This window comes from Ambystoma mexicanum, chromosome 5p, assembly GCF_040938575.1.
Source record: "Ambystoma mexicanum isolate Mex_15411 chromosome 5p, UKY_AmexF1_1, whole genome shotgun sequence".
Lineage (NCBI taxonomy): Eukaryota > Metazoa > Chordata > Amphibia > Caudata > Ambystomatidae > Ambystoma > Ambystoma mexicanum.
In genome coordinates, this window is record NC_090930.1 from 945,054,772 (window position 1) to 945,071,738 (window position 16,967).

Consider the following 16,967-nt stretch of genomic DNA (forward strand, 5'->3'; position numbering starts at 1 on the left):
TCTTATAGACCTCTATCCCTTATCAATACCGATACCAAGATCTTCGCCAAAATCATAGCAAATAGGTTCCTCCCCATCATGAAATATCTGATTCACCCAGACCAGAGCGTATTTGTTCCTGCCCGCTCCACTGCCTTAAACATCCGGTGGCTATTTAACGTCATCTCTAGAATTGACCCCCAAGCCAACGCGGTGGCCGTGACAGTAGACGCCCAAAAAGCGTTTGACATGGTCTCGTGGCAATATCTGTGGGCGGTGCTGGAAAAGATGGGGATTGGCCCATACATGATGTCCTGCATTAAACTGCTATACACTAATCCTGTGGCCAGAGTCCTGGTTAATTCTCGCCCATCGGCTCCCTTCTCCCTCCACAGGGGGACGCGACAGGGGTTCCCCTTTTCTCCCTTGTTATTCGCTATGGCCATCGAGCCTATGGCTGATAGTGTACGAAACAACCACGTCCGCAAAGGGATTCGCCTGCGGGATACTCCCGAAATTATATCACTATACGCTGACGATGTGCTTTTAGATATCAGAGACCCCTCAGTCCACCTCGACCCGATCATGCGTGAAATTATCAAAATTGGCACATTCTCAGGCTTCACCATAAATTACTCTAAATCAGAAATCTTTCCCCTTACCCCTGCAACCTCCCAGCCTGCATGCAAATTCCCCCTGAAATGAGGGTATCAAATACTTAGGGGTCCAGGTTTCCCTCTCAAAATCCTCTTTATTGTCTGATAACTATGGGGCTGCCGCACAATACGCTCATAGCAGGATAGAAAGATGGCGAAACCTCCCCCTCTCACTATCAGGGAGACTGTCCCTAATAAAAATGATCATCGTCCCCAAACTTCTGTACGTATTCGGCAACGTTCCTCTATGGCCCAGGAAACAATACTTTGCGGACCTGCACTCGGAGTGTGCACGTTTTCTTTGGCATTCAGGGGCCGTGCGCAGGAAATGGCAGCATATGACCCTACCTTACGAGAGGGGTGGCTTTGGTGCACCTGACCTCACCCGGTACTGGATAGCCGCCCAGGCCCAGCATGCTACATATTGGTACCACCACCAGGAACCCCCCCCCCCCCGCATGTTAAACTTGAAATCCTAGCGACCAAGGAGGTGAATGTCATGTCCTTAATTCTGTTTCACTCATATCGAACGCGGGCCCCTGCTGACCCAGTGGCCTCCACTATTAAGGCGTGGCGGCAGATTCTGACACCTGGTTCGGGCTCCCCCCCATACTACAAATGGCTTCCCCTCTGGTCTTTCCCTGGCCTCACCCCCACACAGGATAAGCTCCTCACACACCACTGGTCGGACCTGGGATACAGATCATTCTCCGACCTGTTCCCTGACGGGAAATTCATCACCCCAGATACATGGAGGCCGGGGCACTCCAGTTCCCCACTTGAGCTGCTACAATACTTCCGTATTAGGGTGGCGGTCCAGAACATGTGGCCTTCGTACCCGAACAAAACCCCTGAGTCCCCCTAGGTCTGCTACATAGCCATTCCGCTGGTGGTAGGGGTATCGTATCCTCCTTGTATCAAATGTTGAACCCCCCCACACTGTTCGTGATGCCTAGAGGCGGGATCTGGGTTTAGACATCACAGATGATATGTGGTCCAAAATGTGCATGAATACTCGCAAGGTTTCCCTTAATTCTAGCGTTATATGTATCCAGTACAAGCTACTTAATTGCCTGTATTACACCCCTTATGCGATTGGAAAATTTGCCCGGGATCAATCCCACCCCTGTCAAAGATGTAAATCTAGCGAAGCAGACCGTGCACACATGTTTTGGTCCTGTGGGGCATTGGCCCCGTTCTGGAATGCAGTGCTTGAAACCCTCTCTGAAATAGTTGGGTTCAGCGTAGACCCTGAACCCATGTCTCTTCTGTTTGGGCTCTGGGAGGGGACTGAAGCAAAACGAGTAGCTAAGTTTTTGAATGTGGTGGCGAGTGTGGCCAAGAAATGCATTCTGCAATGCTGGAAGCGCAGATCCCCCCTCACTGGAGATGTGGCTGAAGGCCCTCACCTGGACACAATCCTGCGAAGAAGACTATGTTAACATGCTGCCTAGTAATGCTCGCCCTAAATACATATGGACAGAGTTTTGTAGTTACTTGAACAGTAAGGTGGACTTGGAACTACTATCATCCGCTCCATCTCCTGATCAGGGGGCTGATCTCGCTACATGATGCACGCCTCTAATGTATTTAACATCTGCTGGGATTGTATCTGACCTTCTGTAGTACTTATACTTCATCATTCATGCTTCAATATGAAATGTGTGTCACTGTTTTAATTTGCACTGTACCGGCTGCTACTTCTTGCCAATAAAGAAAAGTGTAAAAAAAAAAAAAAAAAGCTTGCATTCTATCTAGAGATGCTTTCCAGACCCATATGCAGTGCAGGCCTAGAAATAAAATGACAAAAATTAACTAGACGCGGATTGAAAGACTAAGAGGGCCTTCATAAACTTAGGACTCATTTACTGATTAGATTCTTGAAAAAAAAAGTCCAACCAAGTGGATGGGCTACAGATTCAAAATGCTACCCAACTTCGCAGAAGATTCCCAGAAGCTTGACAAAACATTCAACCACCTGTATGGAAGAGACAATTCTGGAGAACATTACAAAATCATAGACGTACAAGGAAGAAAACTAACTTCAATGGAGAGTTTGAGGGGAAAAAATATAGTTAAAAAAATAAACAGGAAAATAGACTAAAACCTATCAAAACAAACCTTGGTCAAATTTGACGTAAATTAAAAAGGTACATTTTATGTGCAATACATGGGAGGGCTCAATGATACCAGGATTACTACCTTGACACGCAAAACATTAAATAAATCCGTTTTTCTGTGCCTCATCTCCCTTTATTGTATATTCGAGTGTGATAACATTTCAAAGTTCCCTAGCATTTAACATGGGCATATTAATATTCCAGATGCAATTGCTACGTTGCCACACTGGAGTTTAGCAGCGCACACTGTTTGGACTGTCATACATTTTATAAGCAGGACGTTTCTAGTTTGAACATGGGCTAAACATGGGTTAAATAAATGATGCAAAATCAATAGATGCGTCATGGAAACATAAAATGCAAAAAGAGGGGAGGAAAGCATTGCAGGGATGGTTGGTATCACCTGGACTGTTGTCTCTCGCTGTCATTTGCATGAGAAGGGCCATCTGCTTGCGTTCAGAGAGTGGATAACCAAAAAGAATGCTAACTGGTGTTGACTTTTTATTTCCAGATTCCTTTTTCAGTTTCTTCTTCTCCGGACCTTCTTTATCTGAAAAAAAAGAAAAAAAAGAAAATGAACAGCTATTTATCAACAGACTTTATTGGAATGTTTCAGTGCAGTGGTTAGTTTGGAAAGAGCATTCTTTCCTTTCAGATACTTCAGCTGTTGAAATTGTTCGTTTCAGCTATAGATTATATCCATAAAACATACATATATACAATCCTAAAACAATGTTAAAATATAGCAATAAAATCACATCTTTGGGATAAAACTACACATCAATTCGTGTCAGCAGAGTGCACAGTGAGTGGTTTTTGGCTGGGGACTTAGTTCGTTTTTGCTTTTCTGCACAAATTATTGCTGAGGGTAGTTATTCTTTATTCAAGCTTCTCTACTAAGAGAGGATTTCTATTGGTGGAGTTGTGAAGTCCCGCCTTCTACTAAAGGGAGCCTATAAATTTGAACTCTGCACACACTAGCACGCACACCAGCAGAGTGAACAGTGAGTGCTGTTTGGCTGTTTTGGTAGTTTGGTGGTTGATATCCAGCGTCCTGTTTAAAGAGGTGAGCTAAAAGTTAAAGTCCCTCATTAGGAGTGAGCCATAGGTGCCTGTAACAACATTACCGGCATCTTTTCCAGCACGGCCCACTCAGAGTCTGCCGGTAGGGGCTGTGTACTACCGACCCTATGGATCCAAGAACTCAATTGATAATTTGGTATATTCGGGATTACCTATCTTGGCACATCCTCATATAACATTTTTGCGGGACCTGTTAAGAAGGAAAGCAGTGCAATTAGCGATTCAAGTGAAATATATTGACAGGAAATTGGGAAGTTCTCTTTATTGCTTCTGCTTAAGTTCCATGGTGGGAAGGTCACCCCTAAGCTCCTACATGGCATATACGTGTTGCCCATATGGTTAATGGAGGAATTGGACAATTCTGAAGCGCTGGTATTGAGGAAAGTGTTTCATTACCGTCTGCAATGTGTTCCACTTTTTTTATTTTAATTTTTTTGGTATTCGTCATGAGCTGGGCCCTTTATGGAAACAACTGACATGTGATCGTAAATTGTGTGTCTCTTTGCCTGATTTGCTGTACACTTATTTGGGTCGAGTGTGCCTGCAAGGGATGAACTCTCCTATGCAGGATTTTTCCGATTGTTACCAGAAGCAGTTGGCAGATTTGGATTTATCAAAGGAGGATCTGATTTTTTTTTTAAGCAAGCTTTATTTTGTTTCACAGTGAGCACCAACAGATAATGTATTCCAGCATACAATACAACTCAAGCGAGAACTCAATTTTCTGGTGTCCGTTTTTCTCCCCATTCCCTCCCTTCCTCCCCCCCTCCCCCCAACTCCCCAACAAACCTTAACATTGGTGGTATATTTACTAGCCATTGTCCAGTTGTCATTGCAATGCACTCTAGGGAATAGGCTTAGTTCATCACCTGTCTTCCCATGGGTACCCTTTCTGGTGTCCAATTCAGCCACTTTTAGTTCACAGCAACGAAAGGTTCCTGAGTATGCTGGTTTGTGGAATTGGTGGTCTTTTTCAGCTGCTAACTCATGGAATGGGAGCCATATGTTTACAAAGCTTTGGTATTTACCCCTTGCCAACGCATACACTTTTTCCATGGCCATGATGCCCCACATTCTGACCCCCCACATTGCTAGTAACGGCCCATGCTCTGATTTCCAGGTTATGTGCCAACGATATCCGCGCTGCAACAAGCATGTGAGTAATTAGTGAGGCCCTTGTTCCGCTTGCATCATATAGACCCTGTGCTACCGCCCCCAACAAGACCACTTTTGGACACATTGGCAATTGCTTCCCCAGAATCTCCCTAATGTGACTCAAGATCTCCTTCCAAAAGATTTGGAACTTTGGAAAAGTCCACCACATGTGGGCCACGTCCCCCTCTTGCCAACATCCTCTCTAGCAATCCCTTGGGATGTCCGGATTCGCCATATGCAGCCTCTGTGGGGTCATATACCATTGCATGTATATTTTATACTGGCACATCTGGAGCTTTTCTGCGCCCACCCCCAAATCTGCCCCTATTCTTCTTCTGAGAAGCATATTCCCAGGTCCCCCCCCTCCTCCAAGCCCCCGCCTCCACACCAACCATCTACCGATGTACGGAAATTTGTCCTCCACCTCTGCCCGGTCCAGTAGTCCATACAATCTTGATATGCCCCTCCCTGGGACACTGTCCTTCATTTTGAGTTCCAGAACCACTGTGGTTCTATTGGCCGCCTGTCTGCACTATTTGGATGTGACCCAGTGCCTGATTTGCACATAGTGGAACCTTTCACATTCAGGAAGAGAGAATTTGGCTTTACAAGCTTCGAATTGCAATGGGGCTCCGCCCTGAAAGAAGTCTTTTAGGGTCAGGTGGTACCCCCCACCCCTTTCCCAATTCACCCAAAACCCTGGTACCCTTCCTGGAGTGAACTCTTTATTGTGACTCACTGGAGTGAGGGGCCCCTTCCCAGGTTTGAGTTTTTTCGGCCGGAGCGTTTTGTCCCAATAGCAGAGAGTAGTTCTCGTGGATTCCAGCAGGGATCCCACAGCATCTCTTGATTTAGCTTTCAGAAACCCTACGCACCCCAGTGGGATGTCAGTAGCCTGTTCCAGCTCGCACCACCCTCTCTCTGAGTCCTGCGAGGGGCAGTGTAGCATTGGTGCTAATTTAGCTGCCATGAGGTAACGGGACATCTCTGGGACCCACAGCCCTCCCATTCATGGGCTTCTAAACAAGATTTTCCTAGCCACCTGAGGTTTCTTGCCTCCCCAGGTAAACTGAGATATCTCTTTCTGTAACCCTGCTATCAGCCTAGGGGGAAACCACAGCGGGAGGGCACTCGCGACATATACAAATCTCGGTAGTAGTCTCATTTTGATCGCCATAATTCTTACAAACCAGGAGAACTCCTGCAGTACCCATCTCTTTAAGTTGCCTTTAAGCCTTCCCAGGAGGCATGGGACATTTGCCACAAAGATCCCCTTGTGCGAGGGGGACAGTTTCACCCCCAAGTATTCCAGGTGATCCTGCTCCTATACCAGTGGGTAAGACTCACCCCACCTCAACACATCAGCTTGGTCCTCTAAGATGTTAAGTGCCCTGGATTTCGCAAAACTGACACGGAACCTAGAGACCACAGCAAAATTCCCCATGCGGCCAATACCTTTGGCAGCGTGCTCCCAGTGTCCCTCAGGAACATGAATACATCATCAGCATATAGTGCCACTTTGTGTTCTATCCCTTTCACCAGTACTCCCTTTAATGCTGGGTCCGCCCTGATGGCCATGGTGAATATCAGGGGTGACAGTGGACACCCTTGTCTGGTGCCCCTATGCATGGGTGTGGATACCAAACGTCTCTCATTCACTTGGAGTTTCATGGAGGGGGGTCATAGAATTGGCCAGGGCCATCTGCATGAAGGTTTCCCCACACCCGGCCGCTGTAGTGCGAGTTTAAGGTAGTTCCAATCCATGATGTCGAACGCTCTAGTGGCATCCAACGTCAGAATTGGGAATTTCCGCCCTGTTCTCCTTCTCCATTCCGATACATTCACTGCCCGATGGGTGTTATCTTGGGTGTGTCTGCCTATTATGAACCCTGCCTGGTCCGGGTGGATAATTTTTGGTAGTATCATCAGTCTTAGAGAGATAATCTTCGTGTTTAGTTTGGCATCGCCATTGAGCAGGGAGATTGGTCGGTAACTAGAGCACAGGGTGGGGTCCTTTTCTGGCTTTAGTAGTAGAATGGTCGAGGAGAGGCCCATGTCCCCTGACACTTCCCTGGTGTCCCTTATGTGGTTGAATAATCTAGTCAAGGGGCGCGTCAAGAGGGACTGAAACGTTTTATAGTATTCATTCCCAAACCCGTCTGGTCCCTGAGCTTTATTCCTAACTAGCAAGCTTATCGCCTTACTCGTTTCCTCCTCTGTGAAGGGGGCCCTCTAGTGTCATTCTATCCGCCTCCGTCAACTGAGGCATATCGAGGCCTTCCAAAAATTCCCATCGGTCTGCCTTCTTTAGTCCCCCCCCCACTAAGGCCCTGGAGTAGAAATCGTGGATGATTTCCAGCTTTTCTCCGCCTCCCTTTCCAGTTTCCCTTCCCCATTCTGCAACTGTGAGATGTAATTCCTAGCCTGCTGTTTTCCAAGCTTCGCTGCCAGAAATCTATTAGCCTTGTCCCCTTTAACATAATATGTTTGTTTGGTCTGAATCATTAATTGCGCTGATCTCTCTGCCAGGTGCGCTTCTAATTTGGCTCTGACCTTCATCAGGGACTCAACGCCCTCTTTGACCCCTTATCTTTATGTAGTTCCTCGGCTTCTTTGACTTCCTTTTAAAGTGCCAGTCTCACCTGCTCTTTCCCCTTCATACATACGGCCGTCTGCGCAATAAATTCACCCCTCATGACCACCTTGGTCGCATCCCATTCCCAAGTTTGCTCCCTCTAGCATTTTCTCTAAAATAATGTCTCAGGGTATCCTCCATATGGGCCCTCACCATTGAATCTCTTAGTATGAAGGGGTTCAAACACCACGGTTTTTGCCCCTCTGGAGTTACGGTCAGAGGTTCCAGATGTACAACCTCCGGAGCATGATCCCAAGGAATCTTGCCCCAATTTCATGTCCGTCACCTGGTGTACAAGTGTATCCGAGACTAGAATCATGTATATGTGGGAGAATCCTATGTGAACCGGTGCCGATTAAAGTGTGTACGCCCTTGTTTGAAATTGAAAAAAATCGACAAGTCTCTATAAGATGTAGTTCCCTAAAAAATTGCACCAAGGCCTGCCTATGCCTGCCGTCTTGTGTTGAGGGGGAAAGAGTCCTGTCCATACATGGGTCCATCAGACAATTAAAGTCCCCCCTACTAGCACCTTTCCAACACACCACCCTGAGATTTTCTGCCACACTTTGGACAGGAACTGTTCCTGTTGTTCATTAGGACCGTAGATTGCCACCAGAGTCACTGCTTGACCCTGTAATGATCCCCATACCACCAGGTATCTACCCTCTGGGTCTTTGTGTACAAAATGTTTGGTGAATTCCGACTCTTTGGCGATTAGAATAGCCACCCCCCTTTTTTGGGCTCCCCTGGAGGCGAAGAACTGTTTTGGGAAATGTTTGTGTCTGAGGCGCGCTTCGTCTTTCTGTAGTAAATGTGTTTCCTGTAACCAGCCTACTGTGGTGCAACTCTATCAGACGCCTCAGGATGCGCCTTTTAACTGGGGAATTTAGACCATGGACATTAAGGGATACCATATGTATATTGGTCATCATCCTACCCTGTTCGATTCCCTCCTATGACCTCTCCTTTGAGTGGCTGCTTGCTTTTCTTGTACCACCTTTCCCTCCCTCCTTCCCAATCCCAACATGTCAACTATGTCCCCTCCTTTTACCCCTCCATGCCCAATCGCTCCCCCAACTACCCCATAACCATTTGTTCATCATCCGCTGGGTATTCCAACTCCCAGGATGAACAAATATTGCGGGAGGATAGCACAGGGGCAACGTTCTCGTCTTGGATGCAAGACGACACAGAGCAACACAGGTTCGATCCCCGGGTCCGCGCTTAGAAACCTCTGGGTATTAAGCGCGTTATAAATAACCTATCATATCATATCATGGGGGCTTATCCGATCTCGCATTCCCGTCCCTCCCTACCCACCCCCATTCTTGTAACTTTTCAAAATCCCAATGTCATGCCCCCTTCCTTTGTGTTGCTGCCCGTCACCTTGGTCTATCTCTTATCAGGGATTTCTGGCTCCTGTACGGATTTATTTTTCATGGTGGCTCCCCCCCCCCTCAGCAGTTTTGTGTCTGTTCCTCCCTTTTGGCTGAGGCCGGGTTGACTTCCAACGTTTCTTCCTCCCTATCGGCAGAGTAGCCTCCTTGTCTTCCTGGCTTTCATTCTGTTCCAAGGACCGCCCTTCTTCCATCATTGCGGCCATTTCTTCTTCCTTGGAGATCGAAAATTGTTTTCCTTGCCATTCAAAGTGCAGGTGGCATGGAAAGGTCCAGCGGTATCTGATTTTATTTGTGCGGAGCCAGCTTGTTACCACTCGCAGCCGCTTTCGCTTGATAAGCGCCACCTGTGCCAAGTCCCGATGGAGAGCTAGTGGGGTGTCTTTGAATTTCACTGGTTCCTGCTTACGTGCCACCTTCATTATTTCTTCCTTCACTTGATACAAGTGCACGCTGGTTAAAACATCCAGTGTGAGGTTCCTGCTCATCTGAAATGAGTACACTCGATAGGTGCGATCCAACACTATTTCTCGTTCACCCTCTACACCTAGAATAGACTGGAACAGGCTTTGCACATATTCTGCTAGGTTCGCATGCAATACTGCTTTAGGCACACCTCTAATTCTTATGTTGTTCCGCCTTGATCTGTTCTCTGTATCCTCCTGTTTATCCAGGATGATCTGCATCTGCAGCTTCATTTCATCCACCCGTTGTGCCAGCACCTCGTACTCATGTCCCTGCTTGCATGTTACTGTCTTCTGCTCATCCACTCGCCTCTCCACCGCCATGACATTCTTATTAATGTCTGAAATGGCCTTTGTATTGTATTTATTGATTTATTAAGCGCCTTACGCCAAAGCGCTGGCCTTTGTTAGATCCACGGTGCTCTCTCCGATGTCCTTCTTCAGCTCCTTCAGCATGGCTTGCAGATCTGATCTCCTAATCAAAGGATCCTCCTCTTCCTGATGAATAGCCGGCGGCGAATGGATTTGTGCGCTAGTCTGCTGTTGAGAATGCTTAGGAGCTTCTGCACCCTGCATAAGTGCCTTGATGTCCCCTGATTGTGGGCCCTTCTGTTTCGTTGGCCGTTTGGTCGCCATGCTGCTGTGTTAGATGCGCTCCTGCCTTGTCCCCTCGCGTCTGGGTCTTCTATGCCTGCGTGGTAGGAGAGGGGGGAGTCCCCTTCTGCGATTGCGTACTTTATTCCGGGTTGGAGGCCTTGCTGCCATTCTCCTGCTATATTGGGGCAGGGGGTTTCTCCCTCTGGCTATTCTGGAGAGGCAGCCTGGTTCTGGGCAATTGCAGATGCCGAGTGCCTTCACTTATTCTTTCCAGCCTCTTCCACTCACCGCTCCTCACATGCCCTGCATGCCATGATGTGTCCACCGAACGGTTAGGGGTCCCTCCCCCTGATTTTCCTGCTTCCTTGAATGGGACACACTCCCTCGAGTGCAGCCCCTACCTGTTTTTCTTCTTTTTTTCACCCCTAGGGGCCTGGGTGCTTTCCCACTCTGGCTTCTCTCTCCTGCGTTACAGCGCTATTGGGGCTCCTCACCCCTAGTCCAATTGACACTGGTGCCTGCTCTCCTCCTCCTCCTCTTCTTCCTCCTCCACCTCACCTGCCCTCACCTTCCTTTATTTCTCCAGTGAATAGCCTCGTCTTCATGGGCTCCCTGCTGCTCTGCCCACCATCACGAGCGTCTCCACTGTCCACGGGTCTCCTCTCCATGCCATCCGCCATCTTCTTCTGTACTTCCGTAGCGGCAGACCCCCACCAGGAGCACCGCCGCGGTGCTCAACACCTCTGCCTCCCCCTTACAAACCGGTCTCCTGCTACTCACCACGCCGTTCACTGCAGGGGGCTGCCGCTCCCCCAACCAGGCTCCTGCTCCTCTGTTGCCTTACTGGTGGCCCCTACAGCGTGGAGGTGCACCTTCATTGCTCCCTCAGACACGTCCGCCATTTTGTCCCTCCTTCTCCAGCAACAGGACTTCGGCGAGCCCCATCTGCCTTGTCCGGCCTGGTCCGTCCCCCATTTACCATACAACTCGGGCCACAGCTGCCCCTATGTTTAAGGGATGTCCACCTAGGATTTCCAGGGTTCAGCATGCATTTTTGGGGGTTATATACGATCGGGACGGGAACCAAGCTCGGGAGCTCAACAGAGCCACATCTGCTGGCGTCCCCGACCAGCCACGACCCACCAGGAGGTTCACATTTTAAACCTAGGTAAGGTTAAGTTATGAATGATTGGATTGCTAGTAGAAAATGTTTGTGAAGTTATTAAATTGTATGGTCATTTCAAATAAAGGTGTGTGGAGTGGGGCACCGATTGTATATAGATTTCCTGATTGGCAGGTCTGGATTAATTTTATGGGATTTTGTTTTAATGTATTACTTACGAATGAAATTATGCGTATAAAGAACCAACTCCAGTAACACCCAACTCAGGCCACCAGGGCTTTTCCATCAAGCCAAAAGGGGAGGACTGTATCTCTCACAATCGCTCTGGTTTGCTTATGGAAAACCCCTGCAGGAAAATTACATTCATTGTTACAAAGACACGAGAAATGGAGTGGAGGGTGGGCCAACCCACAGAGGTGCTAATCAAACACCAAGGAAGATGGCACACCCCTTGCTCACAAGAGGGTAGAAAGTACCCCACCTGCCCTTCTTCTTGAAACCTAAGGGGGTAGGGGGGACTGTTACTACAATCTTCCCTCTCTCTAGAGGAGCTTTTAATATTAGGACTGGCCTGGGGAAAACAGGAAATTGACAAATGCAGCTCCAGGGGGCAGAGAACATTCGAGCAACAAGCAGAGAGTAGGCACATAGGCACAGCAGGAAGACAAGATGAAGGGCGGACAGTGAAAACCCGGATGGCTACCATCTCTTATAAAATTTGTCTCATTATGCGACCCCCCCCCCCCAGTGGAGTAGCAGGAAGGTACCTGTTGTAGCTAATCACAGTGGAACCTCACACAACTGCACAGTGTCAGCTGTAGGATATTTCTTTGGAGACCAGCCCAGGGGTGGGGACAGGACACTCTAAAAACAGCTTCAACCACAGACAGTTTGTGGGGACCAAGTGACATTGCAGACAGTGTTTGGAGGGTGTTGGAGAAGAAGTTGTGTGGAACAGAGAGGAGGAGACTGGTGGAGCAGACTGGTGGTTAACTGATAATATCAGAGAGGGAGGAGGAAGTGAACAGAGCAGTAGAAGGACGGGGTTTGGGTGGAATGTGTTGGAGGGCGAATGATTAACATCAAGGGGGTTGCTAGAGGTTAAGGAAAGAGAAGGCGTAGAGGAAGGCTTAACGGCAAGAGTTATTGGGAGGTGGAAGGAAGAGAAGGATTTAAAAATGTCAAGTAGGGAGAGTTAAGGAGGAGGTGTGAAAGTTATCGAAGGAGGTTGTGGACCTTGAGCTGGGGGCGCAGTTGGAGGAGAATGGAGAGTTTGAGGAGGCAGTTTAATCTAAAGACAAAGTATCGCTATTGTCGGGGCTGTTGGCAGAGTCAAGGAGAAGGCCAAGATGTTGTTGGAGACTTTAAAAAGGAAGTGTCATGGAGGCCACCAGGGGGCGCAGGCCAGATGGCTGCCTGAACGTTACACTCCGTCCCCAGCCCCGGGAGTTATGTGGAGTTGCTGAGTGAAATGGGTCCTTGCTCACTCGAAAAACCGACGGGCTACAAAGTGACTGAAGGCCAGGGCTCCGGAGTGCTTCCTAAGCCTGATCTGGCAAATCTGAGTCGGAGACCACTCCTACCCCACCCAGCACGCAGGGAAAACGGAACCGCAGCCACACAGAAGACTGGAGGACCGCTAAGCCGTAGCCGCGGTGCCAGTGTGATGAAGGAGGGAAGAGTGGAGGAGCGGCGCGTCACAGCCGCAGTGCCTACCTGGACCAGGGAAAACCCTTGCCGTGTCACCGCCGAGGCATTCCCACACTTCCAACGGCAAGGGAACATCCCCTACACCAGTGCGGTGTCCCCAGTCTAGGCCGACACGGGAGTGCACCCTCGCAGACAGCTGCTGGATTAGTGAACGGGGGACAGGGCATCTCCAAGGAAAGGAGTCGGCAGGGGGAGGCACCCTCCCCCCCCCCTAAAGCATAGGCTGGGACTCCAGGCTCTGGGCCCCTGCGACACACAGACGGAGCCTGAATTCCATTGGAAGCTGCGGCCAACGCCGGGGGAAGGAGGCAAATGTTCTGGCACGCCCGAGCCCCTAAGGAGGGCTCGGCTGGGGGTGAAATAGTGCACAGTGTACCCACAGAGCAGCGCCAGGACCAGGGGGCTCATACTCCCTGACATACAGCCTGTAATCGAGCCCACCCCAAGGAGACACCACCCCTTAAGAAAAGCACGGATAGGATGGATGGGTCGAGGCCGACCAAACGTCTACTGGGCTCCTGGAGACACAGAGGGAGGCTTGATTGATGGAAATGAGGCACCGTGAGGAGGAACTCCGCCTCAAAGTAGATGACGTGGAGAATCGTGAGAGGAGAAGCAACCTACGTCTCTTTGGACTGGTGGAGACCGAGGGTGAAAACCTGTTCAGCCTTGAGGGCAAAGTGCAGCACATAATAAAGATAGCCCTCGGAGCAGAGGCTGGAGAAGGGGTGGGGTCATGATAGACAGAGCAAAGGGGTAGATCAGTAGAAGCACTCCCTGGTATTCTAAAATTAGAGATTGATTTATTCAATAATGTGTAGAAGTATACATATTTTTTTGAGGTGTGGGGGAGGAAACGTGAACCTGGCACAGGATCAGTATAACAATATAAGTAGAAACAAAAGACGAGGATCCAAAATTAGGAACCCTCCCGTCCCCTGCACTCTATCATAAGTCCATCAATTGATGGTTCAGCAATTTTAAATGCATTTGTTGTAGTTAATTAATAATATTCTGATCAAGTTAGTAGTGAGACTGAACACTTTCGAAATTCCTTTCTGTTTCTTTAATGGTTTTGACTGAATTTAACTATAATGGAATCCACTCTAATGTACTTATTGAGCGTGATTTCTGTCTTCCACAGTGGAACAACTGTTAAAACCATATGAGTCCGGGACATGTCGACCGGCCCACTGTTTAATTACTTATGTCCTAGAATGCGTTGCTTCTGCCTTTTAAGGCATTGATAGGGAGTTGGTATTCATGCTGCTCCATTGGGGGCGTTTCCACGGTTACACCAGTGCACTTTTTAGTTTTTATAACATATAACATGTCCTGTATTTAGGTTTATTTAACATACACTAGAGCTCCCACTTGGGAGGTTTCCCACTGTGGCCATAGTACTCAGCACGTATATTCATTTAACCTAGATTATCCGTAAAATAATTTATCTGGGGTCCTTTGACAACTAACATAATTAGAATTCTCTATGAGACTCATCCCGAACATACTGTCCAATCTTACAATGTGGATTATTGCTTGTTGTAATCCAACAGCATGCTCTTTTCCGTTGTGCAATGCACTTTCCACAATGGCGCTCCTTTTAACACCAGCATTTCAGCTATGGTGCACATAAAGATTTTACTTAGTCCTTTTTTTATCTTCCCCACACACACACTCGGTTCTGGATGGGCTGGTGTCTGTGTAGATCGTTGCCAGGGAGACGCTGAGACCCTCCACAGTCCACACGAGCATCTCATCCCCCCGATCGGGAGGCGCTCATATTTTAGTTACATTGAGCAATAGAAACGGCTTCTGCTTTCACACTCGATCGTATAGCTTCATTGAAACTACTTGGCAGAGGTAAATACAACAGGATATCAATGGCGCCTTACCTATTTCAAACTATGATCCATTAGATCCCCTCTTTCCACTGGGGAGCATTCTGAATTGTTTGCTTCTTTCATGTTTACAGCCGAGCACTTTAGATTCTGGTTCCCGAGGATATTTTGGGACATATGAATATTTCCGGGCAAGCAGTGCATCCGCACGTGTAACTCCCGTTTTAACTTGCAGATTGTAAGGTAAGCGAGAGCTTTACATATGCTTCCATTGTTTTTTCACGCCCGTTATGCACTTATGGACCTAATTCATTTCTACTCATCTCTATTCATAAGGGACTGTTGTCCCTTTATTTCTTTGTTGTTAGCGTTTTCTGTGAACAAACTTTAAATATAATAATTGTTTTTGACCAATTACATGTGTAATGAATATCCAAACTCTTAGAACCGCTTTATTTATGTCTCATGTATAGGCATCTTGCACACTTGAGACGAGGGTTTTCTCCACCAACTGGCGGGTAGAACTGAGAAACACGAGTTCACCGAACTTTGAGGGTTTTCTTACACCTCACCTCCACTATACTTAAGGTATGCCGCAACTCTACTTTTTTGGCACACACTCCTTGGAGATGTTTCTCACAGATGGGTAATCACCTCTATTCCTTTGATTATTTTCTGATATAGAACATGGATTTGTTCCTGGTGCACTAGCCACAGTGGGTACCCCTTATTGGGGAGTCATGATGGACAGAGCCCATCAAGCAGGGGGCGGGGGAGCGAGAGGCCCCTGCTCGGTACTAGCGTGTCTGCATTATTGGAGAGACAAGGCCAGGATTCTGGAGAAAGCAAAGGGCAGGAGGGAGATACAATATGGAGACTCCAAGGTGGTCATTTTCCAGGACCTCTCGGCCCACACGCTATTGAGGAGGAAAAAGTGTGGGGCCCTCACTAAATGGTTGCAGGAAAAGGGGGTCAGATACTGCTTGGGCCACCCATTCTCTCTGGTTTTTGAATGGGAAGGAGAGAGACCTCCTCTGGTGGCCGAGGAGGACATCCAGAGGATCACAGAAGACCTGGTTGGCAGTCGCAAGACCATCAGGGGAACAGGGGGATGGGGGACTGGATCCAACCCGGGGACCCAGAGGCCCAGAATAGACCCGGGGAAGGCACAGGGCGAAAGGGGTCCGGAAATTCCAGAAAGTTAAACACCCCCCCTCCACTTGGGGCCACCTGAAATGAAATGGGAGTGCATCTCTAATGAGTTGTGCACCCATGCCCCTGCTGACGAGCTCTCAGGGTGCCTGAGGGTACAGTGGGAATAAGTTGATCATGAAAAGTGCCACTGTTGGCTTGTTCTTTTCTCTTTTGCTAGCGTTGCTGGGACCGCATAAGGCTATGAAGGTTGTTGTAGTGTGATAGATAAGGTTGAAGTTAGACATTTTGGAGAGAGATTGGGGGTCTTGACCCAATGCTAACGGGACTCACCAGATACTGTGGTCCGAATGGTAAGAGTTGAAGCGACCTGTTAGATAAATTACCTGGGGGTGACTCCATGGTAGTTCGTTAACCATGCCCAGTCCTTCTGGGAAATAGAGACGGACGCCTCAAAATAGGAAGGAGGTGTGGAGGGAGGGGGCAATCGGAAGGGGGGAGGAAGACAGGGAAAGTCATGGATCCTAAAGTTGGGGAAGGCTCTGAACCAAGTGCGACTCAAGGGGTACCTAGGAAGCAGGGTACAGAGATGATGGTTGAGGGGCGGGTTGGTACGGTGAACAGGGAGAGCTTGAATTCTCCAAATAAGCAATCTCTCACCAGCAACATGTTCCGCAAACAGAATTTGGTGGTCCTTTTTCTGCAGGAAACGCACTACCGACAGGGGGCGGAATCCCCAATAAAAGGTTAAGAGATAGGCAGAAACTTCTGGGCTTCTCATAAATCATCTAAAAAAGAAGGGGCGGGTATACTCCTGGGCAAGTCCCTCCATCTCGCCGATGTCCAGACCAAGAAGGGTTTCGGGGGCAAGTTCCTGGGAATAAAGGACACATGAGAGGGAATGCGGATCACATTAGCTACCCTCTATGCACCCAATGTAGGCCAGATAGAGTTCCTACGCCAGGTATTCAAGGTGATGTACGGGTGGGCAGAGGAAACTAAGATTCGAGGATGGAGATTTTAATTTAATATTGGATCCCCAACTGGACTGGTGG

At 48.3% G+C, this 16,967-nt stretch overlaps 1 protein-coding gene across 2 annotated transcripts in view; it reads right to left on the minus strand.

Moving 5' to 3' along the window:
- ANKRD12 (ankyrin repeat domain 12) overlaps positions 1-16,967 on the minus strand; it is a 1,194,452-nt gene that overhangs the window by 635,800 nt on the left and 541,685 nt on the right. For both annotated transcript variants that reach the window (XM_069613394.1, XM_069613393.1), the window contains one exon: positions 3,159-3,305. In XM_069613394.1, the coding sequence (XP_069469495.1) occupies positions 3,159-3,305 (147 nt within the window). The remainder of the gene's footprint in view (positions 1-3,158; positions 3,306-16,967) is intronic.